The sequence below is a fragment of the Marmota marmota genome, unplaced genomic scaffold, assembly GCF_001458135.2.
Source record: "Marmota marmota marmota unplaced genomic scaffold, marMar, whole genome shotgun sequence".
NCBI classification, from domain to species: Eukaryota; Metazoa; Chordata; class Mammalia; order Rodentia; family Sciuridae; genus Marmota; species Marmota marmota.
The window spans coordinates 1,926,063-1,946,471 of record NW_025999869.1 but is presented as its reverse complement, the minus strand read 5'-3'; the positions used below and the strand labels follow the sequence as shown (position 1 = coordinate 1,946,471).

At 51.5% G+C, this 20,409-nt stretch overlaps 1 protein-coding gene across 1 annotated transcript in view; it reads left to right on the top strand.

Annotated features, from left to right (window-relative positions):
* Nucleotides 1–6,599, top strand: part of Nsg2 (neuronal vesicle trafficking associated 2) — a 51,818-nt gene extending 45,219 nt beyond the window's left edge. Inside the window, exons 4-5 of the mRNA XM_015492794.2 lie at nt 2,753–2,863; nt 4,964–6,599. Coding sequence (XP_015348280.1) covers nt 2,753–2,863; nt 4,964–5,155 — 303 coding nt within the window. The 3' untranslated portion in view covers nt 5,156–6,599. The remainder of the gene's footprint in view (nt 1–2,752; nt 2,864–4,963) is intronic.
* Nucleotides 6,600–20,409: the final 13,810 nt, after the last annotated feature.

Genomic DNA, 20,409 nt, shown 5'->3' with positions numbered 1-20,409 from the left:
CCAGGCAGCACTCTGTGAGGGAAAGGGCTGTTAGCCACATCTTTAAGTCCTTTAAGGTGGCTCTCCAGCCACCATTGAGGAGGATGACTTCCCACTTCTGGGGCAGAACTGTGGGTGCCAGGCTAGGCTGCTGTCTGGGACATAAGCATTTATTTTTTAAAAATTGAGGTCAAAGTTTATTAATACAAAATTAATCACTTTACAGTGAACAATTGGGTGGCATTTAGAACTCTCATAATGTTGTGCAAACATCACCCTTACCTGGCCCCCAAACATTTTCATCACCACCAAAAGGAAACCCCGTGGCCATCAGCCACTGCCCCCTCCACAGTCCCTGGTGACTATAGATCCACCTATTCTGGATATTCCATACAAATGGGGTCATCTACTATCTGACCTTCTGCACCTGATTTCTTTCATTTAGCATGTGGTTTTGTGGTCTATCTGCATTTGTAACATATGTGTCGTGCCCTTTTATGACTGAATGAAGTTCCCTTGTGTACATATACAGTCATCCCTCAAGAGTCATGGTCATTGGACCCAGGAACCCCTATAACTGACCAAATGCTGAGATGCTCAGCTCCTTTATCTAAAATGTGTAGTATTTGCATAGGACATATGGACACCCTTCTGTGTACTTTAAATAATCTCTTGGGCTGGGGATGTGGCTCAAGCAGTAGCGCACTCACCTGGCATGCGTGCAGCCCGGGTTCCATCCTCAGCACCACATACAAAGATGTTGTGTCCGCCGAAAACTAAAAAATAAATATTAAAATTCTTTCTCTCTCTCTCTCTCTCTCTCTCTCTCTCTCTCTTTAAAAGAAATAATCTCTAGACTCTTCATAATTCCCTAGCACAAGGTAAACGCTGTTATGTTGTGTCCTTTAGGGAATGGTGACAAGACAGATGTCTTTAGTAAGGAAGTAAATTTACTTCCAGTTAAAGTAAGGAAGCAATTTACTTTCCAGTTATGAAATCCATGGAGGGGGCTCTGTGGGTGTGGAGCTGACTGACCACTAGCTGACCATCAACTCACCAGTTGATGGACTCAGGACTGTTCCTGCCTTGCGGTTATTGGAAAATCTGGGCATTTTTAGTTTCTTTACAAACTTCTACTGACCAAGTGTTCCTGGTCCTCAGTATTGGTGGGTAGGGTAGTGGTCTTGGGCGACCCCCTTTCCTGTGCTATTCAGATGACATCTTTGGGGAGTCTGTGTGCACATGACTGAGCTGGGGGCAGCCCTTGCTCCAGGCTCAGCTTCCACGGAAGTCTCTGTGCGGGCTCCACATCTCGCCTGGGGACTTGGGTCTGATGTCCCCATCATTGCACTCCACACTGTCTTCACCGTGGTCCTGAGCAGGAGGCTGATTCCTGTCCAGTGCTTCAGCAGAGGAACTGGGGAGTGGAGGGGGAGGGCAGCACACTGCTCCAATAATAGTTTAAAACCTCGTGGCACTCATCTGTGTCTGAAACCTTCACACACGCACACACATACGCGCACACGCACACACATGCACACACACACACACCCGGGGAGTGCTCATGGACTCTCCACCAGAGGATTCAGACTCACCGCCCTGTTCCACCTCCCCTTCGCCTTCCCACATGTCTCCCATCCAGGACTTCAAGCTGCCGACAAGCAGCGCCCCTTGCCCGGAGCGTCCTAGCCTCCTGTGTTCTCCGTCCTCACCAACAAGCCTTGGGGTGGAAATAGGATGAAGATCCCCAAAGATGGTTTGGTCTTTTTTCTGAATCAAGAGGAGCCTCTCTCCAGGAGAGGAATTCTGTAACATCTCTAGGCTGACTGACTCAAAGGGCTGTCTGCTGTTAAAAACAACACACACAAATCCACTCCCAGCACTAGACGCCCTAATGTCTGCCTCATACAGAGGTTGCCACGGGGCCAGTGTGAACCCGGAGCTGCCTCGGGAATCATTCACTTGCTCCTTTCTGACAAATCCTGGGGGGCTTCCATCGGGTTTCCCCAGGGTTCATGAAGCTTGCTTGTAGGTAGTGGTCAGGAGCTGGGCTTCTAGTCTGAGGTGTCCAAGGACACTGCATGCAGGAAGAGGACGTGCCTCGACTTGGACGCCCAGGATCTCTCTGGTTGCTGTGTCGGACACACCAGAGAGGGCAAGCAAGTCTCGGGTTAAAGGCTGTTTCCACCCGCGGGTGAGAGGTGAGGGTGGCCTTGGCCAGGCGGAAGTGGTGGGAGTGGTAAGGAGTGGTTGGCTCTGGACCAGGTATCTGAAGGCAGAGGTGCTAGGCTCTCCTGGAAGAAGAGTGTGGGATGAGAGGCAGAGGGCACCAAGGTCTTTGGCCTGGTGGCACAGTGGTGGCCACCAGGTGGGAGGAGAGCCTCGGGGAAGGTTTGGGGACTAGTGTCCACAAGGAGGTGGAGCAAGCGGTTGATGTCTGAGATGGAGTTCAGTAGTGGTGACGGGGTGGTCACAACAGAGGCAGGAAGCTCTGGAAAGGGGGCCTAGTGGTCAAACCCCACTCCCTACCCAGCGTACAGGAAATGTCTGTCCCGAGTGGGGTCCAGAAAGAGCCTCAAGATGATCCTGCACAAAGAGGCACGGAGGCCTCAGCGCACGCTGCACGTCTGTGACAAAGCCCAGTGGAGCAGTGTGCTGGATCCCTGCCCGCACTCCTAGCAGGCCATCTGCCTACCACCCCGGGTTTAAGGTTTGTGCGTGGGCTGGAGCGGGCACCCGGAGCTGAGGGTGACGCAGGTGTGTCTTCCTGCAGGTCACCATCCTCGTCAGCCTGGCCCTAGCGTTCCTCGCCTGCATCGTGTTCCTGGTGGTTTACAAAGCCTTCACCTACGACCACAGCTGTCCGGAGGGATTTGTCTATAAGGTAAGGGGCCCTGGCTGGTGGGTGTGGTTGGGGGATGACCCATGTCTTCATCAGCACCCAATTTCTGGGCATGACAACCACTCTGCCCACTGTGTGTCCAGCAAGGTTTTCCGGGTTTTCTGAGGGTTCAGCCTCAAGCGGGCCGTCAGGCTCCCTGCCCAGTTGGCACTGTCCAAGGTCAGGAGGTGAGCCACTGGGCTGATGGCAGAGTCCTCACCTCTGCAGGCCCCTGCACAGGGGTGAAGACCGTTATTCTGAGGTTTCCATGCCCCTCCCTGGCCCCGCTCTAACTGCAAACCTCCTTCAAAGAACTGAGCCAGCCACGTGACCTCAAAGAGCCTCCGGGCCCCTCTGTGCCCCTCTGAGCCTCAGTTTTTTTGCGTGCATGGGGGCTGAGGATGCCCATAAAATGGGGGGCTGGTAATGCCCCAAAGATTTCCATGAGGTTTTAAGGAGAGAATTCAGTCAGGTCAGCTGGCCAAAGGCCTGCCAGGTGACTGGCCTCGACACGTCAGTCGCAGTAAGACCAGAGTGTGATTCAGAGCTGGGACAGGCAGTGGTATTCATCTTTACCATCACCCTCTCTTAGGCAGGCTGTCTGCTAGCCATTCTCCTGGGCCTTGTCTCAGTCAGGCCACAACCATTCTGAGAAACAGGTCCTAGCGTCCCCATCGTCCAGGTGAGGAAAGGCTGGAGCTGGACGTGAAGAGGGTTCCCCATGGGGGGGGTGTGGTCCAGTCACGTTCCAGCGTGGGCAGGTCCTTGGATTCTGCCCTGTGACTTCCCCAGACCACCCCTCTCACGGCTAAAAGCTGGGACCTGAAGGTTGGGAACTAGTGCTGGGGACAACTGAGTGAACTCCGGGAGACACACGGCAAGCTCCGTGGTGCTGTGGGGAGGGACAGGAGAGGAGGCCCAGGCCCCTGGGGTGGAGGAGCCAGTGGGTAAGGAAGGATGGAGCAGCCGCCTGGGTGTGGGAAAGAGAAGGCGAGAGGCGTGGCTTGTACTGTCAGGAAGAAAGCCCACAAGGATCAGCCAAAAACTACTGAAAACGGTCACTCGGGGAAAGGGAAGGACAGTGAGGGCACGGGGACAGGAGCCAGCGCCCCTGGGTATGTCTTCTTACATGTTGTCATGAGACGATGAATGATTGACGTATTTGAAAAATTTTTAAGAATAAGAAAAAAGAAAACCCTGACAATTAAAAACAACCTAAACCAAGAACCTCGCTCTATATCAAGTTGAGGACATAAACTTACAAAGAAAATAAACACCTCAAATGACTGTGGGGTACAGGGTATGGACATCCACTCTCAGTGGAAGATAGAGATGCCCTTGACCCTTTCATAAGATGAAAATGACAGAAGTCAAAACTGCATCTGACTTACCCAGCAGCACCACAGCTCCGCACGGGGCGACCGTGCTCAGATCCTTATCTTCGTCTGGCTCCAGGCAGAATCCTCGCCTGCAAAGCCTGTTCTATAACCAGGTGTTGAGTGTCTCAGGCCATTGATTGAATACTGTATTGGAAGGCAGAAACACTGGCCTGTAGGGGTGCTTTGTATGGTCCCAGTCAGAAAATGACAACCCTTCCAACCCGGGACTGTCTGTGTTCTAAGGACATAGAGAGCCGCAGAGCAGAGTCAAAGAAGTTCACCCAGTGGTCTAACTCTGTGGAGGAATGCTGTGTTATTGTGTGACTGTGCTGCCCGTATTATAAGATAATACAAATGCACTGTTATATTTATGTTGTTAGGGACCAAGACTTTTGAAATTAAAGAGATACAAATGTAAAATCAAGAGCATAAAATAAGCAGCCATGGTCCACGGGCAGCAGGCCAGGAAGCCCCTGGGGCCAGGAGAGGGGAGCCTGAGAGCCCCACAGCGGAGGAGCAGGGGAGGTTGGCCTTGGGTTGTGGTCACCATCAGGTTCATTTCCTCTGGCTTCTTCCAAGGGGCCGTGTTGATGATGGTGATGGGAGGGTGACGATGCTGGGGAGGGGCAGGCCAGGTGGAGGTTGTCACCTACTGTGCGCTGAGCTGTGTGTGGGTCGAGGGGTGGGCTGGCCACACGCCCCTGACGGTCTCCTTCTTCCCCAGCACAAGCGCTGCATCCCGGCCTCCCTGGATGCCTACTACTCGTCCCAGGACCCCAACTCCAGAAGCCGCTTCTACACAGTCATCAGCCACTACAGCGTGGCCAAGCAGAGCACTGCCCGGGCCATCGGGCCCTGGCTGTCGGCGGCCGCTGTCATTCATGAGCCCAAGCCGCCCAAGACCCAGGGCCATTAGGGGCCTACCGGAGCTGGAGTGGGGGGGGGCGGTGGGCAGGGGACCCCCCAGGCTCAGCCAAGCTCGAGTTACAAGACAACACTGTACTCCTGGGATGTGGGGGTGGGGCGGGCGGGGGGCGGGGCGTCACTCTCCGAAAATATCGTGCACTGGAGTTGTCTGAACCCATGTTCCTTTTTGTCCCTTGGTATTGTTGATTCGTCCCCAAGTCAGGCTCATGTACAAAGGCATGTTTCGTGTTGATTGTTCCCATGTAAGATATTCTCAAAGCCACTGCTTATTCTTTGTTAGGAAAATTAAAAAAAAAAAAACAGAAAAGGAGAGAAACAAAGAAAAGGAACAGAAAGCGCAAGCAGGCTCCATCTGGAGGGCGTGAGGAGCTGAGGCTCCTGCAGCCTCAGTGCGGGCCTGGTGCGAGTGGGTGGCAGACGGGGCTGCCTGGTTTGCCTCTGGTCTGCGGGACAGGAGCACGGGGAGCTAGGAGTGGCCCGGCTGGAAGGAAGGATTGGTTTTGGTGTTTTTAAGCCCAGGATGCGCACAACCCAGAGCAAACTCGGCTGAGCTCTGGTGCCTTTTGCAAGATGAGCACAAACCGGGGGTGGGTGTTGGTGCCAGGGCTGGGCGCCCCACGCTGGGCTCCGAGGGCTTGCCCAGTGTGGCCTTGTGACTTGCAGAAGCAGACACTCAGACGTGGGCAGGTTTTTCTTTGCCTTTTTCAGGTTTCTCTAGCTCCACAGCTGGATGCTGCCCACGCCTGTGACTGGCAGGGCAGAGAGGGAGAGAAGGAGGCGGCTCAGCAGAAAGGCCCAGCCAGGCGCTGGCCCTCGGCCACTAGAAGCACAGGCCCGTTGTTGGTTCAGTGCTAACAGTCGCAACACCCGGGTCACAACCGGGAACCTCAGGTGGCAGCCAACCGAGTTCTAGAAGCTCCCGAGGAAGGGCCACATCTGGCACCTCCCAGGCCTGCTCCGTGGAACCTCCTGGGCCCGCCCAGGCCCCTCACAAAGGCTCCGGGAGGCTCATCCTCTGGCGCTGTGGCTCCGTGTCCAGCAGGCCCAGGGCTGGCTGGAGAGTTGGCTGTCTGAGATGTGTCACTGTTTCCTTGTTAGTCTGTGACAGGCCATTTAAAGGGTATTTTTGTGGCTTGCTCTGTTGCTGAAATCATCGTACCCGACAGCTGGCTAATAAGGCTACTATAGCTCAAGCTCTCCTGCCAAATGCTCTCATCTGTTCTCCCTCCTTCCCCCACCCTCCCATCACCTGAGTCACCTGTAAATTCATTTGTCATCTGAAGCGGAATAACAAATCGTCCCTAGCAAAACCGCTGAGCGCTTTATAATTTTGTGGTGTATTTTTGTCAGTAGGTAGCAGAGGCTGAAGTATTTTTTGGTGTAATTCTCAAAATTTTCTGACAGGAAACAAATAAAGATAGATGTGTCTGAGAGCCTCGGTCTTCTTCTTAGTGAGATTGATGAAGATGTTTCGGGTAGGGGACCCAGAGGGGTGGGTGAGCCCTGGGGGCAGAGTGGCCTATGCAGCAGGGGCTGGAATGGGACCCTGGGGACCTCCACCTTCAGGCCAGTGGGGTCTGACCTGACACTGAGATCCTAGGTAAGGCCCAGGAGATGGACATGGCCACCTGTCCTGTAGCCCCGTGTTCATTCCACAGCCCCTGCTGGTCAGCGCGGCCTGGCACATGGCATCTCAGCCTGTTTTGTATTTCTATAGCAGAATGTAGACTGTACAACTTATCAAGAACAGCAACCCATTTCTCCCCGTTCTGGAGACTGGGATGTCCACATCAAGCTCCAGCCCCTGGCCAGGGCCTTCTTGATGCATCATTCCATGTCTGAAAAACCAAGAGAGGGAGGCAGAGAGCAAGAGGTGCCCCTCATGGACTCAGGCCCCTTGTAATGGGCGTTCTTCTGTCCCCGAGGTTAGAGCCTCGAGACCTAAACACCTCCCCTCAGGCCCCGCCACCCGACACTGTGTGGGGAGCGTGTTTCCAGCACCTGTCTTTAGGGTGACACATTCTAATGGCAGTAAGTAGTCACTGCCCTGAGGTCTGGAGCCAGACTTGGATGTGGAAATGAAGCAAAGGTAGGGTCTGACGATGGCTCTAACACAACGCACTTGGTGGCTGGCCAACAGCTTGAGGAGGGAGATAATGGGCATCCAGTGGACGTCTTCAGAATTAGCTTGAGACTTAGTACGACCCTGGAGGTAGGGGTTATTGACCCTACTAGATAGGAGGTGGAGAGATTGAGGCTCAGAGGGACAAAGAGCCTACCCTCGGGCCATTGTAGAGCAATTGGGATTTAAACCAAGGTTTGTGGGACCCTTTTGCCCCCAGAACTGCTTCCTTTCTGTAAAGGACCCTGAGCAACACTATCAAGGTCATAGCTAATTCCTAGAAAGTCAAGTTGCAGTTATCATTAGCAGGACTCCGCATAGGTGGTCCATGCTGGGAAGAGCACCCATCTAGATGCCCTCGCTCTCTGCCAGGTGCTAGTGCTCTGTGTCTCTTAATTCGTATTACCCTCCTGCCAGTCCCAGGGGGTAGGTGCCCTGCCTCCAACACCATGGCCATCAGTATCATCTAATTGTCCCCATCTCAGGATGGAGATGTGGAGGCGCACAGCAGAGAAACAGCTTGCCCAAGGCCACCCGGTTGGTGAGTGACAGAGCTATGACTCTAACCCAGGTGTTTTGCCACCAGTCTCTTAACAGCTCTGCCAGTCACAGTGACCACGGGTCTCTGTGTCTTGCCCTCCGGTTGGTAACTGTGCCCATGGCAGGCCACTTAAGGCAGAGCTGGGTGGACTCTGCCCACAGTTGGCAGTGGAGGCTCCCACCTGTTGCCATGCTGGGGATTGTGGCCAAAGGCCAGATGGGCGGGAGAGGAGGAGGACAGCTGGGCTCCTGCCCTTCCCGCTGTGCAGGCTGTGAGAACAAGGCGTCAGACAGCCCCTCCCATGCCACCTGCAGCCTTCACATCCAGCCTGCCTCCAGGAGACGCGTGCTGGAGAGGCCTGGGGCAGGGCTGGCCTCCACCCAGGAGGTGGCTGACCCACGTGGCCAGCCCGTGAACACCCAGTGTATTTTTTAATTACACAAAGTCAACTGAGGACTTAATGAACACATGTTCCCACATCCTGTTATGAATAGATTTGCCACTCCATTACTCAAAAAAACAAACCGGAGCTATCTATTCTGTGTGACGAGTCTGCTGTGGGGACCCACCGGAAACAGCGGTGCTAGAAGGGTCGGCCATGATGGCAGCCCTTCTCTCTGAGGACCGACCCCGGCGGGTGCTGCTCCTGGGGAGTTAGAACCAAAGAGGACGCCTCTCTCCCTACCTGGACATCCCTGGAGAGGCAGGTTGGTCACAAAGGTTTAACCAGAGGAGGTTGGATCTGGAAAAAGCTCCTCTGAGTTTGGAGAGTGGGGTCTCACAGAGCCCTTTTGTGGGTCGCGCTCCAGAGGGAGCCAGGCAATGACCATATTGACAGCACCCCCCCACCATGGCTTTTGCACACGTTTAAATCCGTTTATCCACAAAGGGAACCTCTTTTGAGAGGCTCCCAGTAAGATGGGACCAAGGTTGGGTAGCAAAGGTGATGGGGAGGGGGCCCGATTGTTCTAGAAGCTTTGTGACCAGAGGGTGAGCCAGCGTGGCTGTCACCAGGAGGTCTTAGAAAACCTGGTCTTCAATGGGCCCTGCAGGACAGGTTGCTGGTGACAGGAGGAGCTCAGGGGAGGCGTGCTGCACGGGCCACCCTCCCAGGTGATGGAAGTGTCCTCAAGGAACAGAGCCCTCTCCCTGAGCCAGCGCTGGATGCAGAGATCAAACGCGTGTGTCCACAGGCTGCCCTGCTCCCCTCGGGTCACGGCCCAGGCTGGGGAGAAGGGCAGGAGGCGAATGGACAGACAGTGGCCAGGTGTTGGAGAAGTAGAGACAGTTCCTGGGCAAGCCCTGGTGTCCATCAGGTCAGGAGATGGGCAGGGAGACATAAATATATATTTTTTCTTTTTCTGAAAAATTGGAAAACCACCCGTTGGATCTTCCAGTGGATCGATTTATCTCTCCTCCACCTCACGACATGCTCTATTCAACTGCGGAGTCCTGTGGAAGAAGAAATAGCCTTGATCCTATTCCCAAGAAGCACACAATACCATCTCCTTAAAAACCAGCTCTGCGAGCAACACAGGGAAAGGGGCTGGTTTCCATGGCAACGTCAAGGCGGCTTCCCCCAGATCTCACTCAACCTAGCACAGCGGGGGTCCCAACTCCATCCTTTTGTCAGAAGTGACCTGTCTCCGAGCCACAGACCCAGCGTTCGGCCAGCCAAGTGGCCTCAGACCTGGCCAACCTGGCCACCCCTCCCTGGACGCCTCTCTCGGCTCTCTCCAGGAGTCTTCTCTTTCAAAGTCTTTGTCTTTCTTCTTTGGAGGGAATGATGTCAAGGGGACATGGAATGACTAGGTGAATGTGCTTATCAATGTGAGATTCTGCCAGGGCCTTGCTGGGTTTGCACTGCCTGTGGGGTGGGCACACGGTGGGAGCCGGGGACCGTGTTTAGGGTTGAGGGCAGCCAGTACTGGTTCTGGCTTTGGCCAACTCCCTGGCTCTCCTATACTTATACTTCCTCATCTTTAAAACAGGACAGTATCTCTTCCTTACTTTGCTTTATGAGAATTCCATGAAATAACGTTTAAGATTTACCTGTGGACGGCCCTCAACAAATGGTGGCTACCGAGGCCAGGGTCTCACTCAGCCTCAGCTTCCTCATTGTAAACCGGAGTCATGTGGATGCTACACGTCTGACAGGGATGCTGTGGGGGCAAAGGAGGCACCAGGCTGGCTCTCCTCTCTGCCTTTGGAGCTCGCAGGCCCGGGCCAGCCTCTCCTTCCATTTGTGGGGTGGGCCCTGCCCAGGGCTACAGTCTGCCCTTTCCCTAGCCTATGAACAGCTTTTGGTTGTTAAATTTGGTTACACAAAGAGGTACAGACAGGGGTTTATCTAGCAGAGGCACATCCAAGGGAGAGTGTGGATTATATGCATTTTTAAGGTGAAAATAAAGTATTGCTTTGGAGTCTGCCACATGTCCCCAAATGATTTTGACCAAACTCTTCACATGCATTAGAAAAATGTAACCACAGGCTTTACTTAACTGTCACCAGTTTTTTTTTCAGCGAGATCCTTTTTCTGGTCCAGGATATGACCTGAGATCCCTCAGGGCATTCACACATCTCCTGGTGACCCCCTGTTTGTGACAGCTGGTTGGTTTTTAGGACCTTGACACTTGTGAAGGGTGCAGGTCCCTCAGTGAGTTCCCCAGGGTCGCACTGAGAATGTGGGTTTAGGGGGGAAGTCACACAGAAAGGGCGTGCCCTGTCCAGAACATCCCATGGGGTCCACCCTGGGGACCTGTGTCCTGCTGCCATGCTAACCACGTCTCTTTGATCAAGTGGCCTTTGCCAGGTCGCAGTGTTCATTATGATGCAACACACTTTCCCTAGGCAACCAGGAGAATCTGGGGGAGTTACTTTGAGGAAGATGCGGATGGTTGCTCCTTCCTGAGCTCGCACATGCCCCGCAGCACCAGCTGCAGCCATATTTGAGAAGTTAACCCCCAAACCCCGTAAGGAAGGGCTTCCCTTCTCCACATTTATTATTCAGTGATGTATTGTATTAGCATAAACTCATGGGTCTTTGCTTATTCTTTGGGTTAAACTCAACACTATCTTACTTCATTCCTCAAGTTCTACCAACTTTTGTCTTTGGGTGACCTTTCATGTTGTCTCCTGTGTCTTTTTTTAATAAGACCCATTTTTTTTAAAAGAAATTTTAAAAATTTTCTGTCATTGCAAGATCCTCCAGGCTCATCTGGTATTTCTCCTTCCCAATCCTGGCATTGACTGTGTCTCCAGGGAAACTGGTTTCTTTCTTGGGGAAGAGAAATAGAAACCAAGATCTGAACATTAGGTGTGCTCATTGCTACAGAGGGTACTGGTTTGCAGAACCTCTTGGCATACTGAACCAAGAAATTATGGCTGTATCCTAGCTCACTTATCTATCTATCTATCTATCTATCTATCTATCTATCTATCTTTCTGTCCATCCATCCATCCATCCATCCATCCATCCATCATCCATATATCCTTCTCTATCTATAATCTATGTATCTATCATCTATTCATCTATGATCTATTTTCTATCACCCACTTACCTACCTATCATCTATGTTTCTATCACCTATCCATCATCTATCATCTATCACCTGTCTCAAGCACAACCAAGTTGACTTTGACCCCTCTCACACCAATGCCACACAGGGTTTATTCCACCTCAGGGTTTATTCCAGCATTCCCGCTTTGTTCGCTTGTGGCTTCTTTCTCTGACAGTGGGAAGTACGATTTACATCTCCAGTGTGCTTATCCACTCATCTCTAGCCCACACGTACAATTCCTTCAGATAGATGAACTTCTTTGACGTTTAGAATTTCTGACATCACTAGAGACACTCTTTGGGGCCATCTTACACTCTTCTTGTTGCTTTTTGCAGTACTGAGGGTGGCACCCAGGAGTGTTGGACCACTGAGCTACATCCTCAGCCCCTCTTATTATTTTAATGTTGATACAGGGACTCTCCATGTCCATCTGGGCTTGAGCTTGCCATCTTACCATCAGTTTCCCGGGTGACTGGGACACAGGCATGTGCCCTGTGCTGGCTAACGCTGTGTTTCTCTGTGTGCCAACTTCTTTGCGTTTATTTGTAAAGACTCGTGTGTAAAGCCGAAGCCGCCTTCTATTTCCTGAAGGCCAGCATTGTTTGGAGGAGAGTACTGCACGGTGTCACACTCGAGGTGGATTTGTCCACTGGCCATTACTAGGGGATCTGATACAACCTGTCATAGACACATACCCCATCTGCTCTTGCAGGGTCCTGGCCCTCCATAAAGTTCTCACCTCCTAGGTTACTCCCTGTATTTCTGGGAGCTGCCAGGTGGGCTCTCACCTGTGCTGAGTGCTGCTGGGCTCCATGGATGCCCAGATATTTTCAGATGCTGATGGGCAGCTCCATGATGCCCTGGGGTTCTTCTGGCTCCCTGCTGATTCTGGACTGAGCGGAAAACTCATTCTCTTTCCTTTGGATTTATTCTGTTAAGAGGGACCACTGTAGCCACTGCTGCTCATGGCTGGGTGTTCTATAGCTTTAACCAAAAAAGTTTTCTTTTCCTTTATGTTTTATCCACACCTCTGCCCTGTCCACGATGGGACCCATTCGGGAACACATGGGCTGCACTGAAGGACAAATCTGAGCAATACTGTCATGACTGGGTTGGAGGTGGGTGGTTCCCCACTGCTCCTGTCTGCACCCCTGAGACTTGGCAAAGGGTGCCCCCCTCTCCCCCATGCAGCCCTGTGGCAGCCTGGTGAGGTTTCCCTACAGCATCTGCTGCTAAATTTGATGCGGATGTGTCAGAGATTGCTGGCTCTCTAGAAAGTTTCACGGCTCCTTCCACAGCAGGGGGTCACCAACACCACCAAGGTCACCTCGGGTACTAGGGAATGATCTTTCCCAGCCCCCTTGCTTATCAGCTCTCATGTACTAGTCATTCCCATTCCAATGTAGGGAACGGGAAGTGGACAAGACCTGGGCTGGCACTTTGAAGCACTTGAGGGGACTCTGTGCTCTCTTTTCCTCACCAAGCCTCCCACCCTGCAACGTCTGGAGGCCAAGGACCGTCCAGCCATAAGGAGATGGTGGACTCACAAGATGCAGGGAGCCTGGATCCCTGAATATCCACTTGGAGTACAGTGAGCTTCCCACCCTGGGTTGTCAGATGAGTGGAAAATGGCTTTCACAGTCTCAGTGAAGTCTGGGGGTTTATTTGCTATAGTGGAAAGAATTACCTTGACCAAGACGCAGGTGAAACCCATTCTCCATCTGGACCCCCATACCTGGTGCAGGGCTGGTTGTGACAATGATGACAATCACAACACCCAGCTCCTTTCTCCCTTGGGTAAGCTCTCTCCAGGAAGCTGCTCAGCTCTGAGCTCTCTCCCGCGTCAGGCATATTCAAGTTCAGTCCTCAGGACCTGGTGGCGGGTGTCACCGTTACTATGAAGTCTTTTCTAATCTCCCCAAACCAGGCAGGCTCCTCCCAAATCCTGTGCCTCCGTTTGTCGCAGAATTATCAGTCTATTTTCATCGCTGGGTTGTCTGTGAGCTCCTGGAATGGATGGTTGAATGGATGGAAGGAAACTTTTCCTCTCTGCCAATGACCTCTAAGTCAACTCAGGCACCTCAAACTTGATCTGTATCACATTTCCTCCAAATAGACTTTGTTTCTTTTGTCATTTAAACTGGGTGATGGCTTTACCAACCACTCAGCTTTGCAGATGCAAAAATGCCCAGTGTCATCCTTGTAATTTTATAGATGAAGAAATGGAGGTTGGGAGGGGTTGGGTGTCCCCCTGGAGACAGGGTGGCTGCTCCCACACTCCTGGGTACGTGACCCTGCACCCTGGCAGGGAGCCCTGTGTGCTGCCCATGCTCATCTTCTCCACCTTCCTTGCAGCCCTCCACCTCTGGCTTGGAGACCCCAGCCCTGCTCCCCTGCAAGACTGATAGCCACCATTCACACCTCCACTGAGCTGGCACTCCCCCTCCCCCCCTCAGCTCCAAATAAACACACTTGATGAGAAGAATGTGTCTTTCTCTGTTGGTAATTTATTCCCTCCTGTGCAAACTGTCAAATTAATTAAAAAAGGGAAGAACAACCCAATTCAGACCAGTAAGCTGCTGAAAGGGGAACAGAAGAAGCTGTCCGCAAAGGGCTGCATCTAGACACCCAGCACTGGAGTCACAGACCTGTGCAGAATCCCAGCGCCACCGCTGTCTGCTGGGCAATCCTGGACAGGCCATCTTCCCTGAGCCTCCCTTCCCCAAGTGAGAGCACTAGTTCCTGCTTCACAGGGTGTTGTGGAGATCACCGGAGAAAGTGTGCAAAGTGTTTGGGGGACTTGAAGACGAGCTCTGATAATAATTTGCAGAAAAGCAAACTTGAGCCCACGTATCCTCTCAAGCCTGGAGCCCAGGAGGCAGCACAGGAAACTCATGGAGTAATGACTTGGTGTGGGTTGGATTGTGTCCCCCAAAATGGTATGCTGAAGTTCTGACCCCCGTTACCTCCGAGTGACTTTATCTAGAGAAAGCATCTTTACAGATATCATCAAGCTAAAAGGTAGTCAGGCGGGTGGGCGCTGATCCAATATCCTAGGTGTCCTTGTGAGAAGAGGACCAGGGCACAGAGATGAAGGCAGAGGTGAGAGTCCTGGGAGGGCAGACATTGGGGTGGTGCCTCTAATGCCAACCCGTGCTGCACTCACAGGAAAGCACCCGCAGCAGGGGACGGTCTGGAGAAGAGACTGACCCTGCTAACGCCTCAATTTTGCACTTTCAGCCCCCAGACAATGAGATTCTGCCTGGAGTCGCATAAAGCCATTGCTTGGGGTCCTCATTATGGCAGCTCTAACAAACTGTCACGGGCTCCATGGGCTATGCCCTTGCCCCAAACTGCGTGTCCAAGAAGCCACTGTGTGGTCATTATAATGACCATGTTCCAAGTCCAGTGAGTCCAAGTCTTGTCCCCTGTCTACCCCTGTGCAGGGAGGCTGAACTGCAGGCCTCACCTTCAATATGACAGTCACATTGGCCAAACGCAGCTCCAAGGTGATGCCCTTCATTCTTACAAACATGCCCTGCGGATGACACCCAGGCTTCCTGGATTCTCTGCTGGGGGAGGACCTGGCCCTGCTCCCAGGAGGTTCCCAGGTAGACACTCAGAAGACACATGGTGGCAAAGCTTGCAGGGGACCCAATGGGCTCATGGCACAGTGTTTGCTCCTGGGGTTCACAGTGTGTGGGGAGGCCAGTCCCATCAGGAACGTGGTCATTGTGCCCAGTGGTATCTCTGACCACTACCCAGCTGCCTATGAGGGAAAAAAAAAAGCAAAAACAGGAGCAAAACTTCATTTACACTAGATGAGCTGGAAAATGCACTCTCCCTCACACATTTGCTGTTAGCTTTCAATCTCTGCTTTGTAATCATGAGAGTTAGATAAAATAGCATCAGCCACTTGGGCTGGGAATTAGCCAGGGGAGCTGGCATTTAATTGCATTTGGAAAGAAAATAGCAAAATCTGTTAAAGTCATTATTGTATTTTCTGCAGCGTGAGAAGTGGTGCTTTTAATTAGTTGTGCTTTGACCCTTTTCTCAGCAACACAGATGAGAGCTGCCCATGCTGGACTGGATCCCAAGTCTGCGTCCGGCTCGCCAGGCTTCCCGAGCAAGGGCAGGAGGCCTCCTCTCTGGAAGGGGCCCTGCCCTGCACAGGGGGTCCAGGCTCTGCACTGCAGAGAAGAAGCAGTGGCACTCTCTGCTCAGGCGCTGCCCTGTGACACCTTCTGCAGCTCTGGGAGGAAGCCTCCTTCCACTGAGGCCACCAATGCCTGCGGCAGGAAGGAGCCCAGGCTGTTCTGTGGCTCCTGAGCGTGTCCTTCCTTTGGGCCCATCAAATGGCTTCACGGACGCCAATCAGAGGATTTTCAAATGAATTTCCTTTCCCAAAAGCACAGGGCCCTTGCCGGCCTCCCAGTGCAATGAGAGGAAGAGAATTTGGCTCATCAGAGACTTCTCGAGTGGACAGGCTGTTTATTTGGTAGAAACTCCTTGGGAAACTGGTGGAGGATGGCTGATGGCCGGGGTAGCAGCCTTCAAAATGCTGGCTCCTTGTCCCCATGAAACAGCAAGAATTCCAAAAGCCATATTTTTCCCTTACACATTTTTAGGACGAGGCACGTCTCCTTTAAATCTCAAGTTTAAGCAGTTACAGAAGATGCAACTTGCTATCTATCATGTTCAAGTATGTGCTTTAGATATATTTGCTTGGAAAGCTTGTGGCTGCACGTTTAGCTCTTTCAATACTTTTTACGGAGACATAATATTTACATACTTATAGGAATCAGTGCTCAGTATCATGACTTGACACAGGTACACAGTGGGGAATGGTCACACGGGGGTAACGAGCCTTCCCATCTCCTCAAACTCTGGTCGCTGTTGTTTTGGAAACTTCTGTCCTCTTCTTATCACCTTACTAGGCTTCAGAAAGCACTTTCAATTTTGACAAAATCTCTGCCACGTACCTAAATGGCAAGGCTGTCTGATTAAACCATCAGCCAGCTCAAGCTGTGTGTCAGAAACATCTGACTTCATCATTTAGTTCAAATAAACTTGACCTGGAGTCAAATATCTCCCTTCTGAATTCTGAGTCAGACAAACAGAGAGCCAGACGGTTTAATGAACCCAGCAGGGAGCCTGTGAGGTGTCCTTTGCCTGCTGAGGCCCCTCGGGAGCTGGCTACTCCCCACTGCTCCCCTTTGCTTGGGCCACAGACGGCAAAGCACCATGGTAACCCAGGACGGAAGGTCGGCCTCACTTTGCTAAGTAGGGAGGGGGGACTGTACGAGGGGAGTGGGAAATAAGAACACCAGCCCCTGGAAGGTGGCAGAGAGCCTGTAAGGGTTTGGATGCGAGGTGTCCCCCAAAAGCTCACGTGAGACACAATGCAGGAAGGTTCAGAGGAGAACTGATTGGGGTATGAGAGCCCTAACCAATCAGTGGATTAATCCCCTGGTGGAGTTCACTGAGTGGTACCTGAAGGCAGGCAGAGTGTGGCTGGGGGAGGAGGGTCACTGGGGCCTGTGGGGTGTCTATTTTGTATCTGGTGAGTGGGGATCGCTCTCTCTGCTTCCTGATCGACATGTGAGCTGTGTCCCTCAGCACACCCTTCGGCCAGGATGTCCTGACTCACCTTGAGCCTTGAGGCATGGAGCCAGCTTTCTATGGGCTCAGACCTCTGAAACTGTGAGCCCTCAAATAAACTTTTTCTCCCCTAAAAATGTTCTGGTCACATCATTTAGTCACAGCAAGGGAAAAGCTGACAAATGGCTCATTCTAGAATCAAGCACCCTGGAAGCTGAAGGTCTGCGAACCCATTCCCATAACAAAGCCAGGTCTTGGTGCACCTGCAACAGTCCAAAGGTTCCCAGGCAGTGGACGCAGGAAAGGGGACTGAGCAGGTGTGCTAAGGGGTCGCGGCTTCAGTGAGAGGGCTGCAGACCCCGTCCATTTTAGCTTCCTGGGATAGCACTCAGAACCAGGCTGCAGAGGGGCCCAGCCAGGGGGCCAAACGCCAAGGACTCGACTCCCTGCCACAGCCGCTGGCTGTGAGAGAACAGAGAAGCAGCACTAAATCCCCGGTGTCTCTCAGCCCAGGCTGTCCCCTCCGGCCCTGAATAGGCCAACCTTGTCAGAGAGTTAAGTTCTCAAAAAATGCACACTGGCATGGATGTGAAAATGTTCCACATTTCAGGTCTTTTTGGACCCAGCTGGCATCTTCTGGGTAGTTGGGATTGTTCAAAGCACACACAGGAGCAAAATCACGCCATGTCACAACCCTTTGTAAAGAAGGGAAGGGTCTTTGTGCTATGGAAGTACTTGAAAGCTCGGTCGTCTTTCTCCTGGACACGGCAGAAGTTCCCAGCCAGTCTCCTTCCTGGCAGGCCTCGCCCTGCTCTGGTGTGTCTTGCTCAGGGACCGCCACAGTGAGGTCCCTTTGCAAAATCTTAGGCGAGGGAGGGCATACAGAATGATGCGGCTACTTTGGGAAAGGGTCTGGAAGTTTATTTTTTTATTTTTAAACAAAAAAACAAAAAACCTAAATATATACCTACTTTCTAACAATTGTATGCTCAGGAAATATGAAAACATGTGTCTACATAAAGACTTCTTCAAGAACAGCACGGCAGCATCTTCATAATAATGTAAATATTGGAGAAAGTCCAGGTACCCCTGTGTAGGAGAATGGGTAGATGAACTTGGAGAATGGGTAGATGAACTGTGCTATCACCTTAGAGTGGAATGACATTTGGCAACAGAAGGAAGGAGCCACTGGTAGATGCAATAACGTGGACGAACCTCAGAAATATGCTAATCAAGGCTGTGGGCTGGAATTATGTACTTCCAGTATGCAACTACTTCAAGCTTAACCCACAGAGTGCATACCGTCCAACTTCATTCATACAAGGCTTTGCCACAGGTAGACTAATGACAGAAACCAGGGCAATGGCCCCTCTGCGGGTGGGTGGGTACGGAGATTGCACGGGAAGGGAGGTCAAGAGAAGGTTCTAGGGTGATGGAAATGCTCTGCAGCTTGATAAGTGCTTGTGTTCCCCAGGTGCATCATTTGTACATCAACAGTACTCGAATATTTGCATTTCACTCTCTTAACGTTCTACTTCAAAATCAAAAAGAACTCCACCCAAATATTAAACAAGGTCAGTGGCGTGCAGGCTGAAGGGTTAGGAAGGCCGTGTGCTGATGACTGCGACTCAATTGGAAATGCACAGACATTGATGGATGGATGGAAGACATGGACAGACGGAGGGAGAAGGATCAAGGCCATGCAGCGAAGTGTTAAGTCCATCTAGATGTGGCCTTGGCACCCACTGCACCACTTTCATAAGGAAAGACCAGGATTGTTGCGACAGGTCCACCTTGAAAGCTGCCTTAAATGCTCCAGTGCTTATCAAGCACACTGCTGTTTGGGTCATCATGATAATTTTGTGGAGTCGCATCCCCTAGGTTACAGAGGAGAGCACAGATGCTCGGAGAGGCTGGAATACACATGCACACTCACATGACTGTCTAGATGTGAACCCATACTCCAACCCTGGCAGCCCACCTGACACCCACACTTCCATCGCCTCACCAAGCTCCAAGCCCACCCTGGGGGAGCTCTGTCGTTATTTTGATTCCTGGGAAATAAGGCTGGATAATTCAAAAAACTGTGTCCTTTCCTCTAACTATAGACCTGATGACTTAGCGGAGGCTGCTCAACTCTGGAGTGGTGGGTGTTGCTCTCTCACATGTCTGTCCTTTGAATGCTTTGGTCTTAACATAAGGAAGGCTGTGGGCTTGAAGTATGTACTTCAATATTCCACTAGTTCAAACCCTAACCCAGCACCCCAGGATGTGAATTTACCTGAAAATAGGGTCTTTATTGGTGATCAAGTGAAGATCATTGGGGAGGCCCTAGTCCTACATGACTGGTGTCCTTATAAAAAGGGGAAATTTGGACCCAGAGACAAACACACACATAGGGAGAAAGAGAAGATTGGGGTGATGCATTTACAAACTAAGAACCTCCAAAGACTGACAACCTCCTGGAGCCAGGAGAGAGGCGTAGAAGACTCTCTCACAACCCACAGGAGCCGCTCCCTCCAGGATCTTGATCATGATTTCCTGCCTCCAGAACGCCTAGACCGCGAACTTCTGCTGTTGAAGCCACCAGTTTTGACACCTTGTTCTGGCACCCAGAGGGAGCTCATCTGAAATCCAAGGGATTCTTAATCTCCAGGTATTTTGTTTTGTGATTTGTTCTGGGCACCATCCACGTCCACATATACACATTCAAATCTTTGATATATGTTAGCGAATTCGTAAATATGACATGTCTTAAAAATAGGTTCCCAGAGAAACTCAGCTTCAAAAGCTGGGGATTTGTTCTCCAGCGATCTACTTCCAGGTGACATGTCAGAAATCATCTATATGTGATGTACTCCCATAGAGGTCCCTGGAGTGCAAATGAGACTGCCCCCCCCCCAAAAAAAAAAAAAACCATGAAGTTTTCACTGAATCATTCTAACTCTCAATCTATCTGTGGGAAAAGTCATTTAAAAGGGTAATACATTGAAGTGCAAACAGAATATTTTCCCACTGAAAGGAAAATAATAGTGTAGCTTCTCTTTCTCCATCTCTCCCCCCTCCCTCCCTCCCTTCCCTCAGCTGAGTTCCTGTAACATGCCCAACCAACCCTGTGCAAGGTGCATGTGACAGTGTGTGGCATGGTCCATTAAAGATGTATGCATCCCTTCTATAGAGAGGAGTTGTTGCACAGAAGCTGATACTGAGCGGTGGGCAACATTTCCCAGAGTCCTTTGCATCCAGAAGAGGGTCATATGACTAAATTCTGGCCAATGGTATGTAAGAGGAAGTGACGTGTGCCATTTTCCCATCCGCCTGGTTCTTTTTTTTTTTTCTAAAGAGAGAGAGAGAGAGAGAGAGAGAGAGAGAGAGAGAGAGATGAGTATTGAAGTTATTTATTTGATTTTACGGTTTTC